The sequence below is a fragment of the Poeciliopsis prolifica genome, unplaced genomic scaffold, assembly GCF_027474105.1.
Source record: "Poeciliopsis prolifica strain line A6 unplaced genomic scaffold, Auburn_PproV2 SCAFFOLD034, whole genome shotgun sequence".
NCBI classification, from domain to species: Eukaryota; Metazoa; Chordata; class Actinopteri; order Cyprinodontiformes; family Poeciliidae; genus Poeciliopsis; species Poeciliopsis prolifica.
The window spans coordinates 3,693,792-3,712,270 of record NW_026562409.1 but is presented as its reverse complement, the minus strand read 5'-3'; the positions used below and the strand labels follow the sequence as shown (position 1 = coordinate 3,712,270).

Sequence of the window (18,479 nt, the reverse complement as noted above, 5' to 3'; positions counted from 1 at the left end):
ACATGTTTTAATATAGAGGCAATAGAAATGGAGGGTTTATAGTAAACAAAACTTCTATTTAAACTATTTAGCTTCTATTTAAACACATTAAATAGAATGTGTTTAAATATAATGCTGATTATTACTTAGTCTCTCTCCGGTGCCTTGTTTTGTTTACAACGAAGTTCTTGAAAAATGCCAATGTGTTTTATTTTAAATATTTAATTTATTACTATTAAATAAATTAAATAGTGATAAATTTAGCATTTATCACTATTGCAGCTTTTAATTATTGTTAGTTAAAAATGAAATGTTTTTAAAAGTAGTATGTTCATAGAGAAAGTACGGACTTACCTTTGCGCTGCGCACATCACATCAGCACTGAGCGTCACAAGCAGAGCTGCGTTGTTAAAATGTTGCATGGAGGCAGCGGATGCACTACAGCCCCCTTCAACAAGTCGTTTCTCACCTGGTTTTTGGTCTATGACCTGAGTTGATAAAAAGGAAACACTGAAACATTTATTTGCATTGTGTTAAACCACATGGAAAACGGGGGGATTAACACGTACACCACCCTCCTCAGTCACATCATGTGAAATACCAAGAAGCTTGTTAATCGGTCAAAAACTCTCAATATTCACTGGAAAATGATCATGCAAACAGTTCTGCAGTGTCAAATGAAGTACAGGATGTTGGCTTTTATAACTATATGAGTAATTTGCAAAAAATAAAGTATTTATTTGAGACACACAAACTATTGCTAAAAGGGTTTAACAGCAAAATAATAGCAGAGACACAATCTAGAGCATGCAGAGATGCATGTGATCAATTCCCATGATGTTTTTTTTAAAGAGCTGCCGATCGGGACAACTGGAGGCTTTTGGGTTTTAAATGATTACCAATAATTTATAACAGGTATTAAATATTTAGATTTACAGTAACAGTAAATTTACTCCAACCCAACGCTTTTAATGTTGCATTTTATATGAAAGATTCACATTCATCAATAAATACATTGATTCATTAGTTCATCCATCCATTCATTATTTAATCTGTCCATTCATTCATTAGTTCATTAATTCATCCATAATTGAGTCCATCTGTCATCCATTCATTAGTTCATCCATCCATCCATTAGTTCATCTATCCTCCATTAGTTCATCCATCATTAGTTCATCTATCCTCCATTAGTTAATCCATCCATTCATTAGTTCATCCATCCATTAGTTCATCTATCCTCCATTAGTTAATCCATCCATTCATTAGTTCATCTATCCATTCATTAGTTCATCCATCCATTAGTTCATCTATCCTCCATTAGTTCATCCATCCATCCATTAGTTCATCCATCCATCCATTAGTTCATCTATCCTCCATTAGTTAATCCATCCATTCATTAGTTCATCTATCCATTCATTAGTTCATCCATCCATCATTACTTCATCTATCCTCCATTAGTTCATCCATCCATCCATTAGTTCATCCATCCATCCATTAGTTCATCCATCCATTCATTAGTTCATCCATCCATCCATTAGTTCATCCATCCATTCATTAGTTCATCCATCCATCCATTAGTTCATCCATCCATCCATTAGTTCATCCATTAGTTCATCCATCCATCACTCTGCAGCACTGCAGTAGTTCTGGGGATAATGTGTGACCCAGATACGGAGGCCTCAGTCTTTGACTCGGCCATCTTGGTTTTAATCCCGATCTGCAGACCTTTTGCTGAATGTCTTCTCTCTCTCATCTCCCACTTTCCTGTCTGTCTGTGTCTAATGAAGACCAATAGAGCCTAAAAAAAGAGGTTAATCTTTCTCTTGGTCCTTGCATCTGTTCATGCATGTTAATTCAAATAATTATTTTTCACACCTGTTTCTTGTTTTGTGGGTTTTGGTAACAAAAGAGTGATACTGAAAGACATTTATCTGCATTGCGTTAAACCACATGAAAAACTGGGGCACAGTGGCTGCAGCACTTCTGGTCATGCTGTGTGAAAAACTTTAAAGCTTGTTAATTGCTCAGTAATTCTTAATATTCACCAGCAAATGTTCATGCAAACAGATATGCAATACCCTAAATGAATGAATTTGTATTTGATAGTTGCAGGATATTTGACAATGCTAAAGACTTTTTGCAACATAAATTTAATTCTTTATTTTTTACATTTCTGCTGGGTTTTTTCAAATTTATCGTTGGTCGGTTGGATGACCTCTTTACCATCCCCCTAAACTTTCACATATTCTCACTCTGACTCAAGTTTCTAAATGACGACACTCCAGTCAGAAGATACATGGAGGTCAAATTAAAATAATACTTTAAATCTATTCATTGTTTTCTTCATTTGAAATTAATCAGTTTCTACTGCAACTCAAGTCAGAGTAGAAACAACCAGAGCTGATTCACATGCAACGTTTGCTTTGTCCAGTTAGAGATCTGTTTTTTTTCTGTTGATCAGAATCACTAGTCATCTGGTTCTGGAAACAGACGGAGGGGAGAGTGGGAGCGGGGTCTGATTCATCCAAATCTTCAACAATGTCTTTTTTTCAGAGAATTACAGGCCACAACCTGCTGCTTCTGGACTTCACTCACAAACTGAAGTTCAATACATTATTATTAAAACCTTTATTTAAAAAATGCCCTGTGTTTTGGGAACAATTTTTTGTTTTAGAAAGTGTTCAAAATGAGTTCATGGATTGTTATTATTGTTGCTATAACAGGGTTAAAATTGTACAGAAAAGCAATAAGACGATTCAAAGTACTTTACATTATGAAAACATTAAAAAGTAGATTGTCGTGGTAAAATAAAAGAAAGAAAAGTTGGATTCTAAATAACAAACATGTTGCAGTTATTATTAATCAAAAGCAGCTCTAAACAGGTGGGTTTTTTTTTTTTTTTTTTTTTTTTTTCAGTTTTCTGGACATTTGTTCCAGATTTGTGGTGCATAGAAACTAAATGTTTGGTTCTGGTTCAGGGTATGCAGAGTGGACCAGAACCAGAAGACTTGAGTGATCTGGAAGGGTGATACAACAGCAGATGTGATTTATAAACTAACAGTCAAGTCATTTCTCTGAGCTATAGAGAGCCAGAGTAATGACTTTAGAACAGACTTTAGTACTGGGGTGATGTGCTCTATCGTCCTGTTTTGAGTCAGAATGTGACCTGTGAAAATAATGAGTAATAAATGAGACTAAAGATAAACTCATGCATGAGTTTCTCAATATCTTGCTGGGGCATTAGTCCTTTAATTCTCAAAATGTTCTTCAGGTGATAGAAGGCCAACTTTGTAACTGTCTTTATGTGTCTCTGGATGTTCAATCTGAGTCTATACAGAGACTTTGGGCCTGATCAGTAATTTGTAAAATAATTTCCAGCTGTAATGGCTTTGGTTTAAAAATAACCTCATATCATTAATAAATTCATACAGACTTTTAAATCACTTTATTACAATTTATTTTCTGGCTTTAAGAAAATATTTCCTTTATTTTGTGTTTTTTTCTGACTTCTATGTATCTTTAGAACAGTACTTAGAAATTTTTGGAACAGCAATGATCATACAAATCGATTTTGTACATTTTTTTGATCAATTAGTCCATTAAACAAAGTGCATGGACTGCACCTTGTTAATGTAGTACTGGGTTATCTGATATGTGCATGTGTGTGAAAATACTTTTTAAAATGGAAATTGTTGTTGTTAGCCATCCAACTACTCAAGTAAGAATAAAAAGTATTTGGTAATTATTTGGTAACTGATCAAATTACCAATAATGTAACATTTATAAATTACATAATGAGACAAACCAAAATAAAATATCTATTTAATTACAAAGTACCAGAATCATGCAAAAGAAGCATTTTTCCCAAATCAATTTATTTCAAAAAACTGCATGTGTGTCTGGTGAATTTTTGGTTAAAACCATTTCGTTCTTCATTCAGTGAAGGTACCCAGAAAAAGTAGCAATTCAAGTCAAATTAAAAAGTACAGTGCAGTAAAAATACTCCTGGAAGTAATTTTTTTCAAAAGGTTACTCAAGTAACTAGTGACTCTCCACGTCCTGTCAGATCTTTATTTTCATGCTTTCCGGATTCCTGCTGCATAGAGACTGGAGGTGCCATGAAAGAATTGAGCGGCACTAAATGTTACTTTCTGGCATGTTCTACAGCGAGTGCTTTATTTTGAAAAGAAACAGCCGGAAGTGCTGCTCCCGGTTAGCTAGCTTGACTGTAGAGGCGATGCAGCGGATCTGAGGCCGACAGAAAGGAGCCGCTTTTTAAGGAATGCCGTCCGCCGGAATCAAAGCTGGGAGGCAACTGGATCAGAAATAATATGGTGAAATTTAAAATGATTCACCGAGCTTTGAGAGTGCGGGAAAGGCCGGCTCAGACACCAGCTACCTCACCCCCTGACACCGGACGTTGGTAGCCGCCTGCCCGGCTTGCTAGCCCTTAGTCCTTCAAAATCTCCGCCGGAAAATCACGGAGCTTCTCTGCTTTTTAAAAGCGCAGAGAAACACAGCCGACCGAGTTAATTCCCATCGTTTGACCTAGAGCTCTAACGTGAATACGTCTGACCGCTGGAGTCAAGCTAGTAGCATCCTCTGGAGTCGGATGGACCTGCGGCTCTCGCAGCATCACCGCCCGAGAATCCTTCCAGCCCGCCCTGCCGCACCGGAGCGTTGAGCAAATCCCCGAGAAGCGGCTTTAAGATGTCCGGAAACGTCCCGTCCTCTGCGCTTCGAGGCGCCGCGCACACATTTCGTCAATGCCGAATAATGTAATGACCGTCCGGAGCTTACACCATCATGCGAATGGCTGGCCGTGTCCGCCTCCATCCCTGCGGATGACACTCGCACGGACAGCGGGGGTTCAGAACAAACAGCGCCGAGACGGACACGGCGTTGCCGGGTAGCGCGTAGAGACTTGACGTGAGCTCTCTCTCTCACACACGCAAAAACAGACACCAATGATATCTCATAAGGTTTTGGTCGCAATAATCCTGCTGAACGTGTACATAGGCGTCCAGTCTGTGTTTTATCTGTTCGGCGGCGTCCTTTTGACGGGTCTGTTCGCCATGGCTTTTTTAAACGGACCGAGGCTGCTGGACTGGGCCAGCTCCCCGCCACATCTCCAGTTCAATAAATACGTACTGACTGGATACCGGCCCATCTCCTCCGTGCAGGACTGCGTCAGGAGCCTGTTTTACCTCCACAATGAACTTGGGAACATTTACACTCACGGTGAGTTAAAAAATACAAAATTAACCCGCATGATGTGCTTTAGTACAGGTGAGGTTGAGGATAAACCCTCCTCTGGTTGGAAATGGACAGAGATCCAGGAAAAAGTCTCAGTGGAGCATTTAACTCACAATAATTACATACTATTATGGAAGAACCCTGCTGATTTTGTGGAAGAGGGTTGAAGTAATGTAAAGAAAAAGTATTTAGACTTATTTTCTCTGAACACAAGTCTGAATTTTAAGAATAAAGTCTAAATTCTGAGATTTAAGTGAATTCTAAGAAATGGGTTTGAATTCTGAGGTCGACATCAAATTCTGAAGGTAATGTCTGAATTCTGAGAAAATTGGCCAGAATTATTACAAAAAAGTCATAATTCTAAGGTTGAAGTTCAAATCCTAACTTTGATTTCAGAATTCTGGGGGGAACGTTTTAATTCTGAGATTGAAGTTAATTTCTGACAATATCTGAATTTTAAGGAAGAAAACTAAATTCTGAAAAAATTGGTCTTAATTCTGAAAAAAGTCAGAATTCTGGGATTAAAGTGCAAATTCTGACCCAAATCTTGAGAGAAAAAAGAACTCTGAGAGAAAGTTCTGAATTTTAAGAATAAAATCAAAATTCTCAGATCACAGTCAGATTTCTGACATTATGCCCTGAATTCTAAAAAATGGGTTTGAATTCTGAGACTGAAGTGAATTTCTGACATTAAAATATATGAAATCTAAGAAATATGTCTTATTAAATTAAAGTCAGAATTCCGCCGGGAAAGAAAAGGTCTGAATTCTGAGAACAAAAAAAGTTTGACTTCTGAGAAAAAATGTCAGAATTCTGAGGTCAAAGTCCAAATTCTGAGAAAAATGGTACAAATTGTAAGAATACAGTCTTATGTTAAGATTTTTTTTAAAAAAAGTATGATTTCTGGTATCAAATTCTGACACTTCAGAATTCTGAAGGAAAAAAAGCAAAATTTTGAGATGAAAGTCTAAATTCTGAGAAACACATAAAAATTCAGAGAAGAAATTTCAGAATTCAGAGCTTAAAATCTCAGAATTTAATCACTTTAATCTCCCAACTTTAAATTACCATCTTTCCTTCCAGAAAATTATGGGAATTCTTTTTTTATTTGTGGCCCTAATTGTCTTCCGTATGATTTAGCTCTGTCTCCTGCTGTTGTGTTTTTGTTTTTACTAGGGCAGCAGAGCAAATATGCAAATGAAGTCAACGTACAGTGACATGTTGCAAAACTTCCCCACTTTGTTCCAGACCGGCGCCATGAATATTTAATATCATTATGAAGACACCATCATGCATTCATGCATTAGTGGCTTAGATTTGCTTCAAAGTGACAAACTAAAACTATTTCATGCAGTGAATTGATGACATTTTAGTACATTTTTCACTGCAGGGATTTTACTTTTACACATTATTTTAATTGTAAAGTAGATAAAGCTTATAGTACTAAGGATTATTTGATTATTAGATTGTTGCAGCCTTAACCTAACAGATACTAAAGCCTTTGAACTTAAAAATCGATATAAAACTAAATCAATGGCTCAACATGTGTATAGGGTGTTTCTAATTCTGGCAGTTTTGACATGTTATGAAACATTTTATGTGATTTAATTACATTTTAAGTGTTTAACTACATCAAAAAAGACTCCAAGCTGCTTTATACCAGAGAACATAAATAATTTTTACTATTTTTTTAAATTAGTCCTGCAGACATACGACACAGTTCTCCTGTAATATTATTTACCATAATATTTAGTTGCAGTTTAGTAAAAACATCTTGTTGCAGTATAATCTTCATGAGGGAACATGCAGATTTATTTTCTGACTTTTATAAGAGGAACATACACATTTTTACCATTTAAAAAAATTGTTATAAAAAAGTTTAACTTGCTGTTGAAATGAAACAGTTTGTGAAAATTACCTGGAGTGGATTTTTATAACACTGCAAAAACAAAAAATCTTACCAAGTGTATTTTGTCTGTGCAAATATCTTAGTACAATTGAAATAAGACAAAACTAACCTAAATGTAACTTTTCAGCAAGAAATAAGAACTTGTTTAAAGTATTTAGTAATTTTGCAATATTGATAAAAAACTCTTGTTCCATTGGTTCTCTTATTCCAAACGTATTAAGATATTTGCACTAGAAACTGGAGCCAAAATACTTGGTGAGATTTAGTTTTTGCAGTGTAAATGTCACAGTTACACAATATGCTCTTCTTTTTTTAGTTTAATTTCAGTAATGTGTTAATCTCTACAGCCGTGTCTCATCTTTTTGTCCATCTGCTTATAGTTCTCAGTGTCGCGCCATAAGGAGCCAATAACGCAGCTCTGAAGCAGCGTCTCTTGTCGTTTTCCCGTCAGCTCATCATCTCCGCGTTCGCCGGCTTAAACTGAACCAGCTTCCTGACTCTGAAGGTCATCAGTTCGTGGCGTTCCGGCGTCACAGATTAAACGGCGGCTGTATCATAAAGAGACGCCTCATCCGCAGTAATCACAGAACATTCCCGGCCTGGAGGTTTCTAACTAGCTGCTTTGCATGTGAACTGGAAACCTCCTGCCCTCGACTCGGATCGCAGACACGTTTTATGCTGCAGGCGTTCAGAGGAGGTCCTCCCTGCGCCGTCCACGCCTGAGTTCAGTTGCTCCGGCAAAGTGGAGGGGGAGGGGAGGAGATAACACACCTAAAATAGATGTTACAGTGGCCGGCGTTCACTGTATCACCTGCTCAGGACGAATGCTTCGACTTTGAAAAGGGCAGAGTGAGCACAAACGCAAAGAAGCAGATGAGAGTCTGCCTTGCAAAGCTATTCAAACTACTTTATTTACATTTAGTCACATGACAGCCACAAGCTTCGGTGGATTTCTCAGAGATTTTGGGCGTGCACAATACGCAATAAAAAACTGGACGACAGAAATCTTTAATCTGGTTCTTTTGTCTAGCAATTTTCTGAAGGAAAATTTTATTTACAAAGACTTAATAGTTCATTTTATTTGTTTCTGTTGTTTTTTTTAATTTGCTTTGGATATTGAAAATGTCTTCCAGTTCCACTGTTAAATGTTCATTAGATGTTAATAGAGTCCATCTGTGAGTAATTTAATGTCAGCAGTGGCGGTAACTCTAAAGCACTAATTATAAGTTTTGCTAAGGCTAAAGTGCAATGTCACCATAAAAAGTTAGTGGAAGCTAATGCTGAAGTGCTAATTTATACCCACCAAGTGTCAGTGGTACATAGTAGGTTATATTTCCTTATAAAAAAATCTAACTTTATCTGTTCATTTCTTCTACACTTGCTCAGTTACGTTTCTTATTTCTTAAAAAAACAACTTCTGTACAGGAAATGGTATTGCTGTGTAAACAGACTTCAAAATAAGAGCATGAATATAAACTTGAAGAATTCTTATCAGTCGACAACCACAACATCAACACAAATGTCAAACTTTGTTTCAACTGAAAGTTTACAAAGTAATTTAATGCTATGGAAGCGAAGTGTGCTAAATGGTTTCAAAGCTTGCAAAAAATGCAGAAAAATTAGCTCTGCTTTTAGTTCATTAGTGGATTAACAGAAGTGTTCCCACCAGTAAACGTCAGTCAGTCTGTGGAATGGTGAAAGATGATAGTGGCAGCATCATGCTGTGAGGAAACTGAGATAAAACCTTTTAGAGACTGAAAAAATACTCCATTCTTGATCTTAAGCATGCAGCTAAAGCTACAATTGGAGGGGTTGGTTCAAGGACAATAGCCTAGTCAAAGTCTAGACATAAATGCCGTGGATTATCAATTTTAAGATTTTAAAATTATTGTTGAAAGACACTTTCCATCCAATTTTATTGCTTTTGAGACATGACATAAAAAATAACACTTTTTGTTGACTTATCACAACAAATCTCAATAAAATAAATAGCAGATTATAATTGTCATATTTATCAATACTTCTCAGTGTAGGTTGTACATTTGTTTTCTCACAAAGTTTTCATTTCAAATTCAACCAAAAATATGTCAGAATTTGCTTAAATGTCCTCTGAGAATCCAGTTGCAGTTGTGACATTTATCTGTGTTTCAGTCCATGATCAGAGTCTTTTTCTGCCAACCTGTGTAAGTAGCAGAATCGCCTTTGGCTGCGTTAGAATGAGCTCTCATTGTTTTTCCCTCAGGAGGGAGCACTGATAAGTACGTTTCCCTCCACGGCTCTTCTTGCTGCTGTGTGCACTCGCTCAGCAGATCCCGACTCGTTCCTGTTTGCTTCCAGAAACAGCATCCCAAAGTCCTGAGCCAGATAATCCATCACAGCAAACATGACACCTTAATTTGGTTTTGTCAGAGCTGCTGTGTTATTTATTTATTTATTTTAAAATGGATTCTTCTGGTGCCAGCCCTCCACCACATTTCACCTCATTCGTAAAACACATAGCAGGATTTTGTTTTTGAGAAGGTTTTTCTTTAAGTATGGTTGAAACAATTAATTGGATTAATCTTTTGTTGAAATAATAAACAACTAATTTAGAAGCAGATTAATTGTTAACTGAAGTATTCAGACTAATAAAAAAGATATTTCCTGAAAGAAACATATTCAAAGCAAAAATGTGCAAAATTAATTTTAGTTTTTACATGTAAGATTAAAATATCTTTGTCTGTAAATGTTTATTCAAAATGTACACAGTTTTAGCTTCACCATTTCAGATTTACTAGGAATGCTATGTTATGAAATGTTTATTTACTTAATTAAAGGAGAAACTGAATTATTTGTTTACTTTCATCTTTTAATGAATATCCAATATTGTTAAAAACATTTTTTAACTGATTAATCAATAAATCGTCAGAATAATCAGCAGATTAATCAATTACTAAATAATAGTCGTAGCCCTCCTTCCTGGTATGTTTGTTGATGTTGCAACTAAAGATTATTTTAGTTATCAATTATTCAGACGATTAATCGAATAAAAAAATTGGCTCAGATTTTTTTAACCGTCTAAAACTTTTTAATATAATATTAGAAGTACATTAAAATTTGCAAATAAACAAATAATTTATGCATTTCCTTATTTTAATTATGAAATATTTTATTGCCACAGCATTCCTGGTTATTTGTACATTAATTGATTAATTGTTTGTATTAGCTCATTGCTAACGGCGCTTCATCAAAGATTTTCTTTTACAAAACATCTTTTTTTTAATCTTATTTGCAAACTTGTGTCATTTTTGTACAACTTGTGATGTTCTTCCAGCAAATAGCATTTTTTAACATCAGTCAGCGATTAATCGAGTACTGAATTAGTTGACGATTATTTTTTTAAAAATCGATTAATCACGCATTTCTTTATTTCCAGGCATCCCTCTGGTTTGCTTCCTGGTGCTGCTCCCGCTCAACATCCCCTGGTCTCAGATCAGCGTCACCTGGCTGGGCGTGGTGCACTTCCTGGCCTGCCTGTCGCCCCAGCTGGGCTCCGTGGTCTACCACCTGTTCATGAACCACGAGGGCGGAGAGCCCGTCTACCACACCCTGCTGAAGCTGGACGTCTGTGGAATCTGCATGATCAACACGCTGGGTGAGCCCCACCCAGTCGTTTCGTCAGCTGCCTTTCTTTTATTGCTGCTGTGTTTGCTTTCAGGGTTTAATGTTGCTTTATTGACTCCTGATGCCTTACCATGCTGCTGTTTGCCTGGAGGTGTAGCTGTATTGATTTCACTGCATTCGGCGGTGCTGTAGAAGCCATTATTAGATGGCTTCTACAGCCTTAGATGATTAGTGATCTCTGTATTATCATGTTGTGATAAAACTGAATGGAGCTTTATAATTAATGTAGTTTTTAAGCGAGTGTACACGCCGGAAAATGGGAATCGATTCCTCTGCTTTACATGTACCGATTCCAATGTATTAATTATTTATTTCCAACAGCTTTATTGTTTAAAATTGCTGAGCACAGATGTATAAAATGTGGACCAGGTTTGAACTCAATGACCGTAAAACAAAAGTATTTAACTGCATTTTTTTCTAATTAAATTGTAAGACTTAGGATAAATGGATCTTAGTTTTTAAGTGGTAAATGAACTGAGCTTACAGTTTCACAATATTTTGTGGTACTGTTGTAATGATAAAAGTGAAGATAAGAATTATTTATTACTTATTTTGTAGGTGACTGTATGGCTGGGGCTGTGTGTCACAGCAATTCTAGCCCCACAAACACAAATGCTTTCTTCTACTTTAAGCTGCTCTGATGTTTCAGTCATTCCGTTTTCTGAAACAAGGTACAGTATATGTGCATATATTCTACAACAACATAAACACAGCGAAAAATTATGCGTAAACGGTAACGGTTAATTAAATGACAAAACCGAAAACATTGAAAACAGTATTTTTTCTGAAAAAAAGAAAAAAAACTCACCTCCATGCTGCGACGCAACAAATATAATCTTTGCTCACGATGCCTCCAGTTCTTAATCCAAAGCTTTGATTTTTGGTTACGTCGATTTGGGTTAACATAAGTCCGCAAACTAAAGTTACCACTTCAACGTTGTTGTCCATGTTTGTTTACTCTAAATTCAGGTGTAGAATTTTAATTTTAAGGGATTTCGTATCTGGAATTAAAATGTCTTAGAGTGAAACCTCACACTCTACAATCGAACCCGTTACATTTTAAATTGACTAGTGTGTGGCCTCTCACGTTTTCAGAATCGGCCGACTTTTCTAAAATTGTGTTGTGTGAACTGGGCTTTAGTATCTAAGAATGGTTTTGTGCAAAGAAATGCAATAAACATGATTTGATTCAACCGTAATCTGATCTTAACCTATTCAACGAAGTTACTCTCAGAAGGCAGAGTCCAGAAATTTTACTCAAGTTAAACTTACAAGTACAGTGAAGTGAAAATACTCCAAAAAGTTACTCGGTTAAATGTAACTCGTTCCTTTGTGACTTTGTTGGTCTTCCCTCCTCAGGGGCGCTCCCTATCGTCTACATCACGCTGTGGTGCTACCCCTTCATCCGCACCGTGTCGCTGCTCGTCTACATCCTGCTGTCCACGCACGCCATCTACTGCGCAGTCACGGCCCGCAGCAGCGTGCGCCGGCTGCGCTCCTTCGCCTGGCAGGCCGTGTTCCGCTTCTCCTTCTTCCTGCTTCGCGGCGTAGGCGTGGGCGGCGGCAGCCCCACCTCGCTACGCCACTTCCTCATGATGGACGCGTTGGCCGTGCTGGGCGGGGTCATCAACATCACACGCATCCCGGAGCGCTTCCGGCCGGGCCTCTTCGACTACTGGTGCAACAGCCACCAGATCATGCACGTACTGGTGGTGGGCTCCATCCTTTACCTGCACTGGGGCGTCCTGGACGACCTGCTGTGGATCAACAGCTACATCTGTCCCTCCGACTGACCCCAGCCCCCCGTCCTCTGGGACTGGAAGTGAAAGGACCTCTGAGGGGGCTGAGCGTCTCTGCATGTGTTAAACTCAGAATGTTTATATCTTCATCCATCCTCGACGTTTCTGCGGAGGCAGAGAGAAGACGTAAGACACACAGAAATGTGGACAAAACCACACAAACACTTCAGACACAGAGAAATAGAAATATTTAAACAGTAACATGAACAACATGACTGTGCACAAGTCTTCTTGTTCCTCATTTATCTAAATTGTGGTTCCAAGCAGACAGATAAGTACTTTTTCTTCAGATTTTTGCTGCTTTTTCACATCACTGTTGATCTTTAAAGCACGTGGGTCAAACCCAAGGCCCGGGGGCCAAATCCGGCCCGTCATATCTTTTAATGTGGCCTAAATATTTTTATCAATTAAATCACAGCAGTTTTTATCTGTAAGCTACCAAATTATAAATATGTCAAATGATATAAATATTATATTACTTTGCAAAGTTTATATTGAATGCGGAGAGAGTTATTTATTAATATTTTAGTAGTTTGTTCTTTGAAAACATTCATGATTCGTTGAAATGAGTTTGACACTCGTGCTTTAAAAGATGAAAAGGAAAATCTGATTATTTGGAATCACATTTAAAGAAACGAGGGATGGTTTAAAACTTTTGCACAGTCAAAAAGTAGTTGAATCTGAGTGAAGTTACCAGCCGCCTGACTTCTTCAAACTAGTCAAAGTTGGTTTCAAGCATTTGTGCAGCAAAAGATTTTGTTTGTGCCGCTCTTGTTTTAAACTTCAAAGATACTAATAAATGATTCTGTAGGTCATCAAAGGTCAACCAACCTGTCCAGATTTTAAAAATCAAGCAAATTTGGTGTCAATTAATTGTGCTGTGTTTGTGCAGCAACATTTTCCATTTGTGCTGCTACGATTTCTAAGATTAAAAAAAAGTTGCTTGTGCAGCTAAAATTTGTCTGATTTTGTAAATATGAACTTGACCTTTGATGTTCTCTCGAAATATGTATTAAAATAGTAGCGGCACAAACAAAACTTTTTGCAACACAAACGTAGCACAGTTGATTGACAACATATTTCATTACATTTCGTTATTTGGTGTCAATCAACTTGGATATATGTGCAGCAAATTTTTTGTGCTTCTATAATTTCTAAGATTTAAGCAAAAGTTGTTTGTGTTGCTAAAATATTTATATTACAGCTGATTGACACAGACGTTGTTTGATTTTGTAAATATGGATTTACTGGTTGACCTTTGACTTCTGGAAACATTTGCTAATATCTTTAAAATGGCAACGGCACAAAACAAAACCAATTTTTTTTGTGCCGCTATGATTTTTAAGATATTGGTGGGTAGTCAAAGGTCACCTAGCCAGTCCAAATTTATTAAATTGAACAAAATATGGTTTTAATAAACTGTGTTACGTTTGTGCAGCAAAAATGTTCATTTGTGCTGCTATAATTTCTAAAATTAAAAAAAGTAAATTTGTTTAATGCCAAATTTGCTTTATTTTGTAGACATGGACTGGCTGGTTGACCTTCGGTGACCTCTGAAAACATTAATAAATTTAAAATGACAGCGCCACAATCGAAAATTTTGCTGCACAAATGTTTGACACCAATTTAGTTTAATTTGAAGACGTGTTAGCCAGCTGAACTCAGGTGGTCAGAGATTATCTGAAATATCCAACGGTTGCTCTCAGATGTCACTGTTGCTACCTATGCAGCACATCCACATCTCAACCCATCAGCATCGCAGCACACAGTTTAATTTTGGTTTTTGTGCTAAATGCTCGTAATGGGTCGCCACAGGATTCCCTCTCTAAATATGGAGTTTCTCTGTTTGTTTTTCTGCTCGTTTCCATCCAAAAGAAGACAAAACGCGAGTAAGGAGTTCATTCCTGATTCACACAGCAGCAATATCGATTTTTTTTTGTGCCGTATCTCGGTGCCATTTAAATTCAGGAATTATTCATGGATTTACAAATTAGTTTCACATTTTATCACATCCCGACCACAGATTTCAATGTATTTTAGTGGGATTTATGCCTTTAACCAGGAAAAACGTGTCGTTTTCACAAGGATTCAGGATGAAAATCTGTTTGTATTAAGGCCCCTTTGCTCTCTTCCTCCTGAAGAAAAGCATCATGCTGCCTCCACCATGCTTTATAATGAAGGTGTATTTCATCACCTTCATGTCCTTACTGCTTCTAGATGATAAATGCCCAGTCTTATTATTTTAGGTATGTATAAAATTTATTCACAAATTTTCTACGAAGTTTCCTCAGATTACTTAAAAATGGGAGGACTCTCTTTACGAATGGGACACGAAAGCAAACGTTTGGGGTATCTGAGTAAAGGGGGTTGAATATAAATGCATGCCACACCTTTCAGATTTCTATGAAATGCATATTTTTCCCTCCACTTCATAGCTTTGAGTTGGTGTCTCACATAAAACCCAAATAAAACACATAGAAGTTTGTGGTTGTAAAGAGGTGTGAACACGTTTTTATTTTTGCAGTTTTTTAACCTCAGGGTTTTGTTCTAAAATGACTTTACATTCTCCGTTTACTTTGTTGTTTAAGTGGCAACAAAAAGCGCTTACATGAACAGATGGCAGTTTATAATTTGCCAAAAGTGCAGAATTTTTTTTATTTATTACTGTTTTTATTTATGTGAAAGTACATTTATGGATTTACTGTTGCTAATTATGTGCTATATATTTATATATGTATCCTTACATTCAGTTTTAATGTAATTTCTGCCACTACAAAGGCACATAATTACACTTTATATTTCAACATAACTGCACTCCAGCCATGTGTTTTATGATGACGTATGCTTTCTTTTAGAACTGAAAACGTTAATTTTATTCTGTTTTAATGTGTTTATAATTTGCATATTCTTCCAGCTCAACTGTTCGAAACAGGAATGAACGTCCTCACCCTCGTATCTCTTACAACATGCAGCAGCGCTGGTTTAGTACGACGGGGTGTTAGTGCCAAGACTATTTCATTTACATAAGGTTGAAATAATGCGAGAATAAAGTCGTAAAATTACTAATCTCATAATATGACTTTATTCTTGAATTATTTAGATTTTATTCTTGCAACACTACAAATTTCTTTCTCATAATTTTACAACTTTTTTCTTGTAACTTTATTTCTTTATTTTCTCAGCGTATACTTTATACTCTGTCATAATCTAATCTGTGGTTTTGGTTTAATCATTTAGCCGTTTAGTCCCAAATTTCCGTGCTGCTGCGTTTTGCCCCAGTAGTCTGTCTGTAGGCGGCAGACGTCGCCTCGGTCCCTCGCCTCTCCGTCTCTCCGGGTCGGCTTCGGCACACCGCCTGCTTCCCCTGTCGCCTCTGACTCAGAGGTGAGAGAAGGACTTCCCCAGTCATTAGTCACGCACGCTAACTTCATAGCTGATGCCACCCACTCCCTTTGCGCCCTGAAAAATTCAGCCAGACTTTACATCTGCAAGCCTGATAGTGGTTATTACCTGCTGTAAGTAGAGTTTGCGATGTAAACGCAGAAACTAATGTATTTTGGCCATTGAATGAAACTAAAACTTTGCATGAACGTAGCTCTGAAACAGAAACTGATGTCTCATAGTGTTAGCCAATCATCCAATCATCGTAATTCAGTCTCTCCTGGATGTTACTGCACTGATCGCTAATCTCCAAAGGGCTCTGGATTGGAAAGAAACACATTTTAAGATCAAAAAAGGTGATGTAAATACATGTAGATTAATCGAGCAAACAGTGCAGGAAGGAAGCGAGTTAATCCAGAAGCAGACGAGGCTTCACTGCTGTGCTTCAGATATCAAAAACGTTTCGCTTAGCTGTGTCCATATATATGTAAAGAACAGAAAAAAAGATCCTTAAATTTGTTTCAATGCTAAATGTAGAGCTGCTTTCAAAGTGTAACCACATTTTTAGACTCAAGAAAGACATTAATGACCTCCCTGGTGGGCTAGTGGATACCTCCTGACTTCCACCGGTCAATCTATGCATTATTAGCCGAAGGATGCGCCGATCAGGGTGCCGCAACCCGAACCGGGGCTCCGCCCGCCAGCGTTAGTCCAGTCTGCTCGCTCCGTGAACTTTGTAACAAGAAGAAGGGAAACCTTTGGTGGGAAGGCTTGTGTTTGTTTATTTTGTCTGAATGTTAAATGGGGAAAAAAAGTAAAACATGATTAACAAAACACGTTTTTTTAAACAACACAGGTGCCGGATAGCCTGTTTAACAACCTGTTTATAATGAATTATCTGTATTGTTAAAAGCTGATAATTATTATATCTGTAATTCCGTGGATCCTAACTTTGACACTGGTCTGCAGAACTGTGCAAAAGTTATTTCATTAGATGTTGCTGCAAAGTGGCGACTTCAGCTGCCTTTTTACTCAACATTAGGAGATTTTTTTGAGTCCACTTTGAATTCAACAAAAAAATTGTAAATAAGCAGCAAAAATAAAAATGAAAATTTTTGAGGACCTAAATGAATCAAGAACAGTGGCGCCCCCAAATGGAGGTATGAAAAATAACAATCTTATTTGATTCATACATAAAGACATACATATAAATACATGTGTATTTTTTTGTTTTATATTATGATGGGCTATTAGGACCATGCTAAAAAAATAAAAATGATAAAATTACAAGAATAGAGTCACAATAAAACATTAATCCACTTTAAATTCAACAAAAAAAATTGTGTATATACACATAAAAAAAATTTCACAGGCCACCTTTATTAACATTTCATGGGAGCGCCACTGTTGCCCCAAAATTGATTAGAATCAGTTTGAAAAATTTTGCAAACAACATCCAGTAAATGAAAGGCGGTCTAAAACTTTCGCACAGTCCTGTGCACATGCAGTGAGGGGCAGCCCTTTGTTTTAGGACGAAGGGAGCTTTCAGGAGGGTCTGTCTGTTATAACTGTCACATCTGCAGCGTCTCTGCGTTTCCCCACCACTCTGGCTCCCCCTAGTGGAGCCTCCTGTGCACTGACTCTGGCGCCACTGAAGCCATACCTCAGCCAAATTGAAATGAATTCACCTGTGTCATACCAGGAGCGGTGCAGCAGGTTTTTCTTTAGCTCTCTATACCTTTCATGATCATGTATGAACTGTCCAGCCGTACAAGCATGAAACCTGCATAAATACCCGGGTGTGGCGCTGACAGGATGAATCCCGCGGCGCCTCGTTAGGTCTGTGTGCTTTAAATAGACACTGCTGTCCTCATGTCTGTCCTGCGTTAGCATCCTGTGTAACAGACAGGCTCTCAAACTCCTCAGTCTCCAGCAACGATTGTGCAATAAACTTAAATCTATATTTTTAACCTTGTCTGAGTTAAAAATTTCTTTCATCTTGTTGGGATTTTTAGATTTGTGGCAGATAAATCAATCAAGTTGATTTATATTGCAGAGTTTCAGACTGGTGTGGATTTATTAAATTAGTTTGCTCTAATAACACCACACCATTATGTACATATTTCTTTATGTAATGTTTTATTATTGTATTTTTTTTTCTTTGTTTCTCACATTTAATTTTATTTCTTAATTTTAACACCTGCATTATATTAGTTTATATCAAAAGATTTTAAAAAGGGAAGAAAAATAAGATGCCACAGCTCAGAGAGCAAAGAAATAACATGATAAAAATATATATTTTTAAAATAATTTTCAATAACATAAACTAAATACAATTAAACATGGAAAAATTACTTCTATATTCTTTACACAAGTATATTAAACTTCTTAACTTGTTTATTGTAACGTTAAAAGCTGATTGGCTCTTTCAGATCTGTAGTCAGAGTAGTGATACTTTATAATGAATCTACTCAAGTAAAAGTACAAAGTTC

At 37.0% G+C, this 18,479-nt stretch overlaps 1 protein-coding gene across 1 annotated transcript; it reads left to right on the top strand.

Moving 5' to 3' along the window:
- Window positions 1-3,888: 3,888 nt before the first annotated feature.
- paqr4a (progestin and adipoQ receptor family member IVa) lies at window positions 3,889-17,957 on the top strand. The gene is made up of 3 exons (XM_055051794.1): window positions 3,889-5,220; window positions 10,560-10,778; window positions 12,167-17,957. The coding sequence occupies exons 1-3, from the start codon at window positions 4,947-4,949 to the stop codon at window positions 12,598-12,600; spliced, it is 927 nt and encodes a 308-aa protein (XP_054907769.1). The 5' UTR covers window positions 3,889-4,946; the 3' UTR covers window positions 12,601-17,957.
- Window positions 17,958-18,479: the final 522 nt, after the last annotated feature.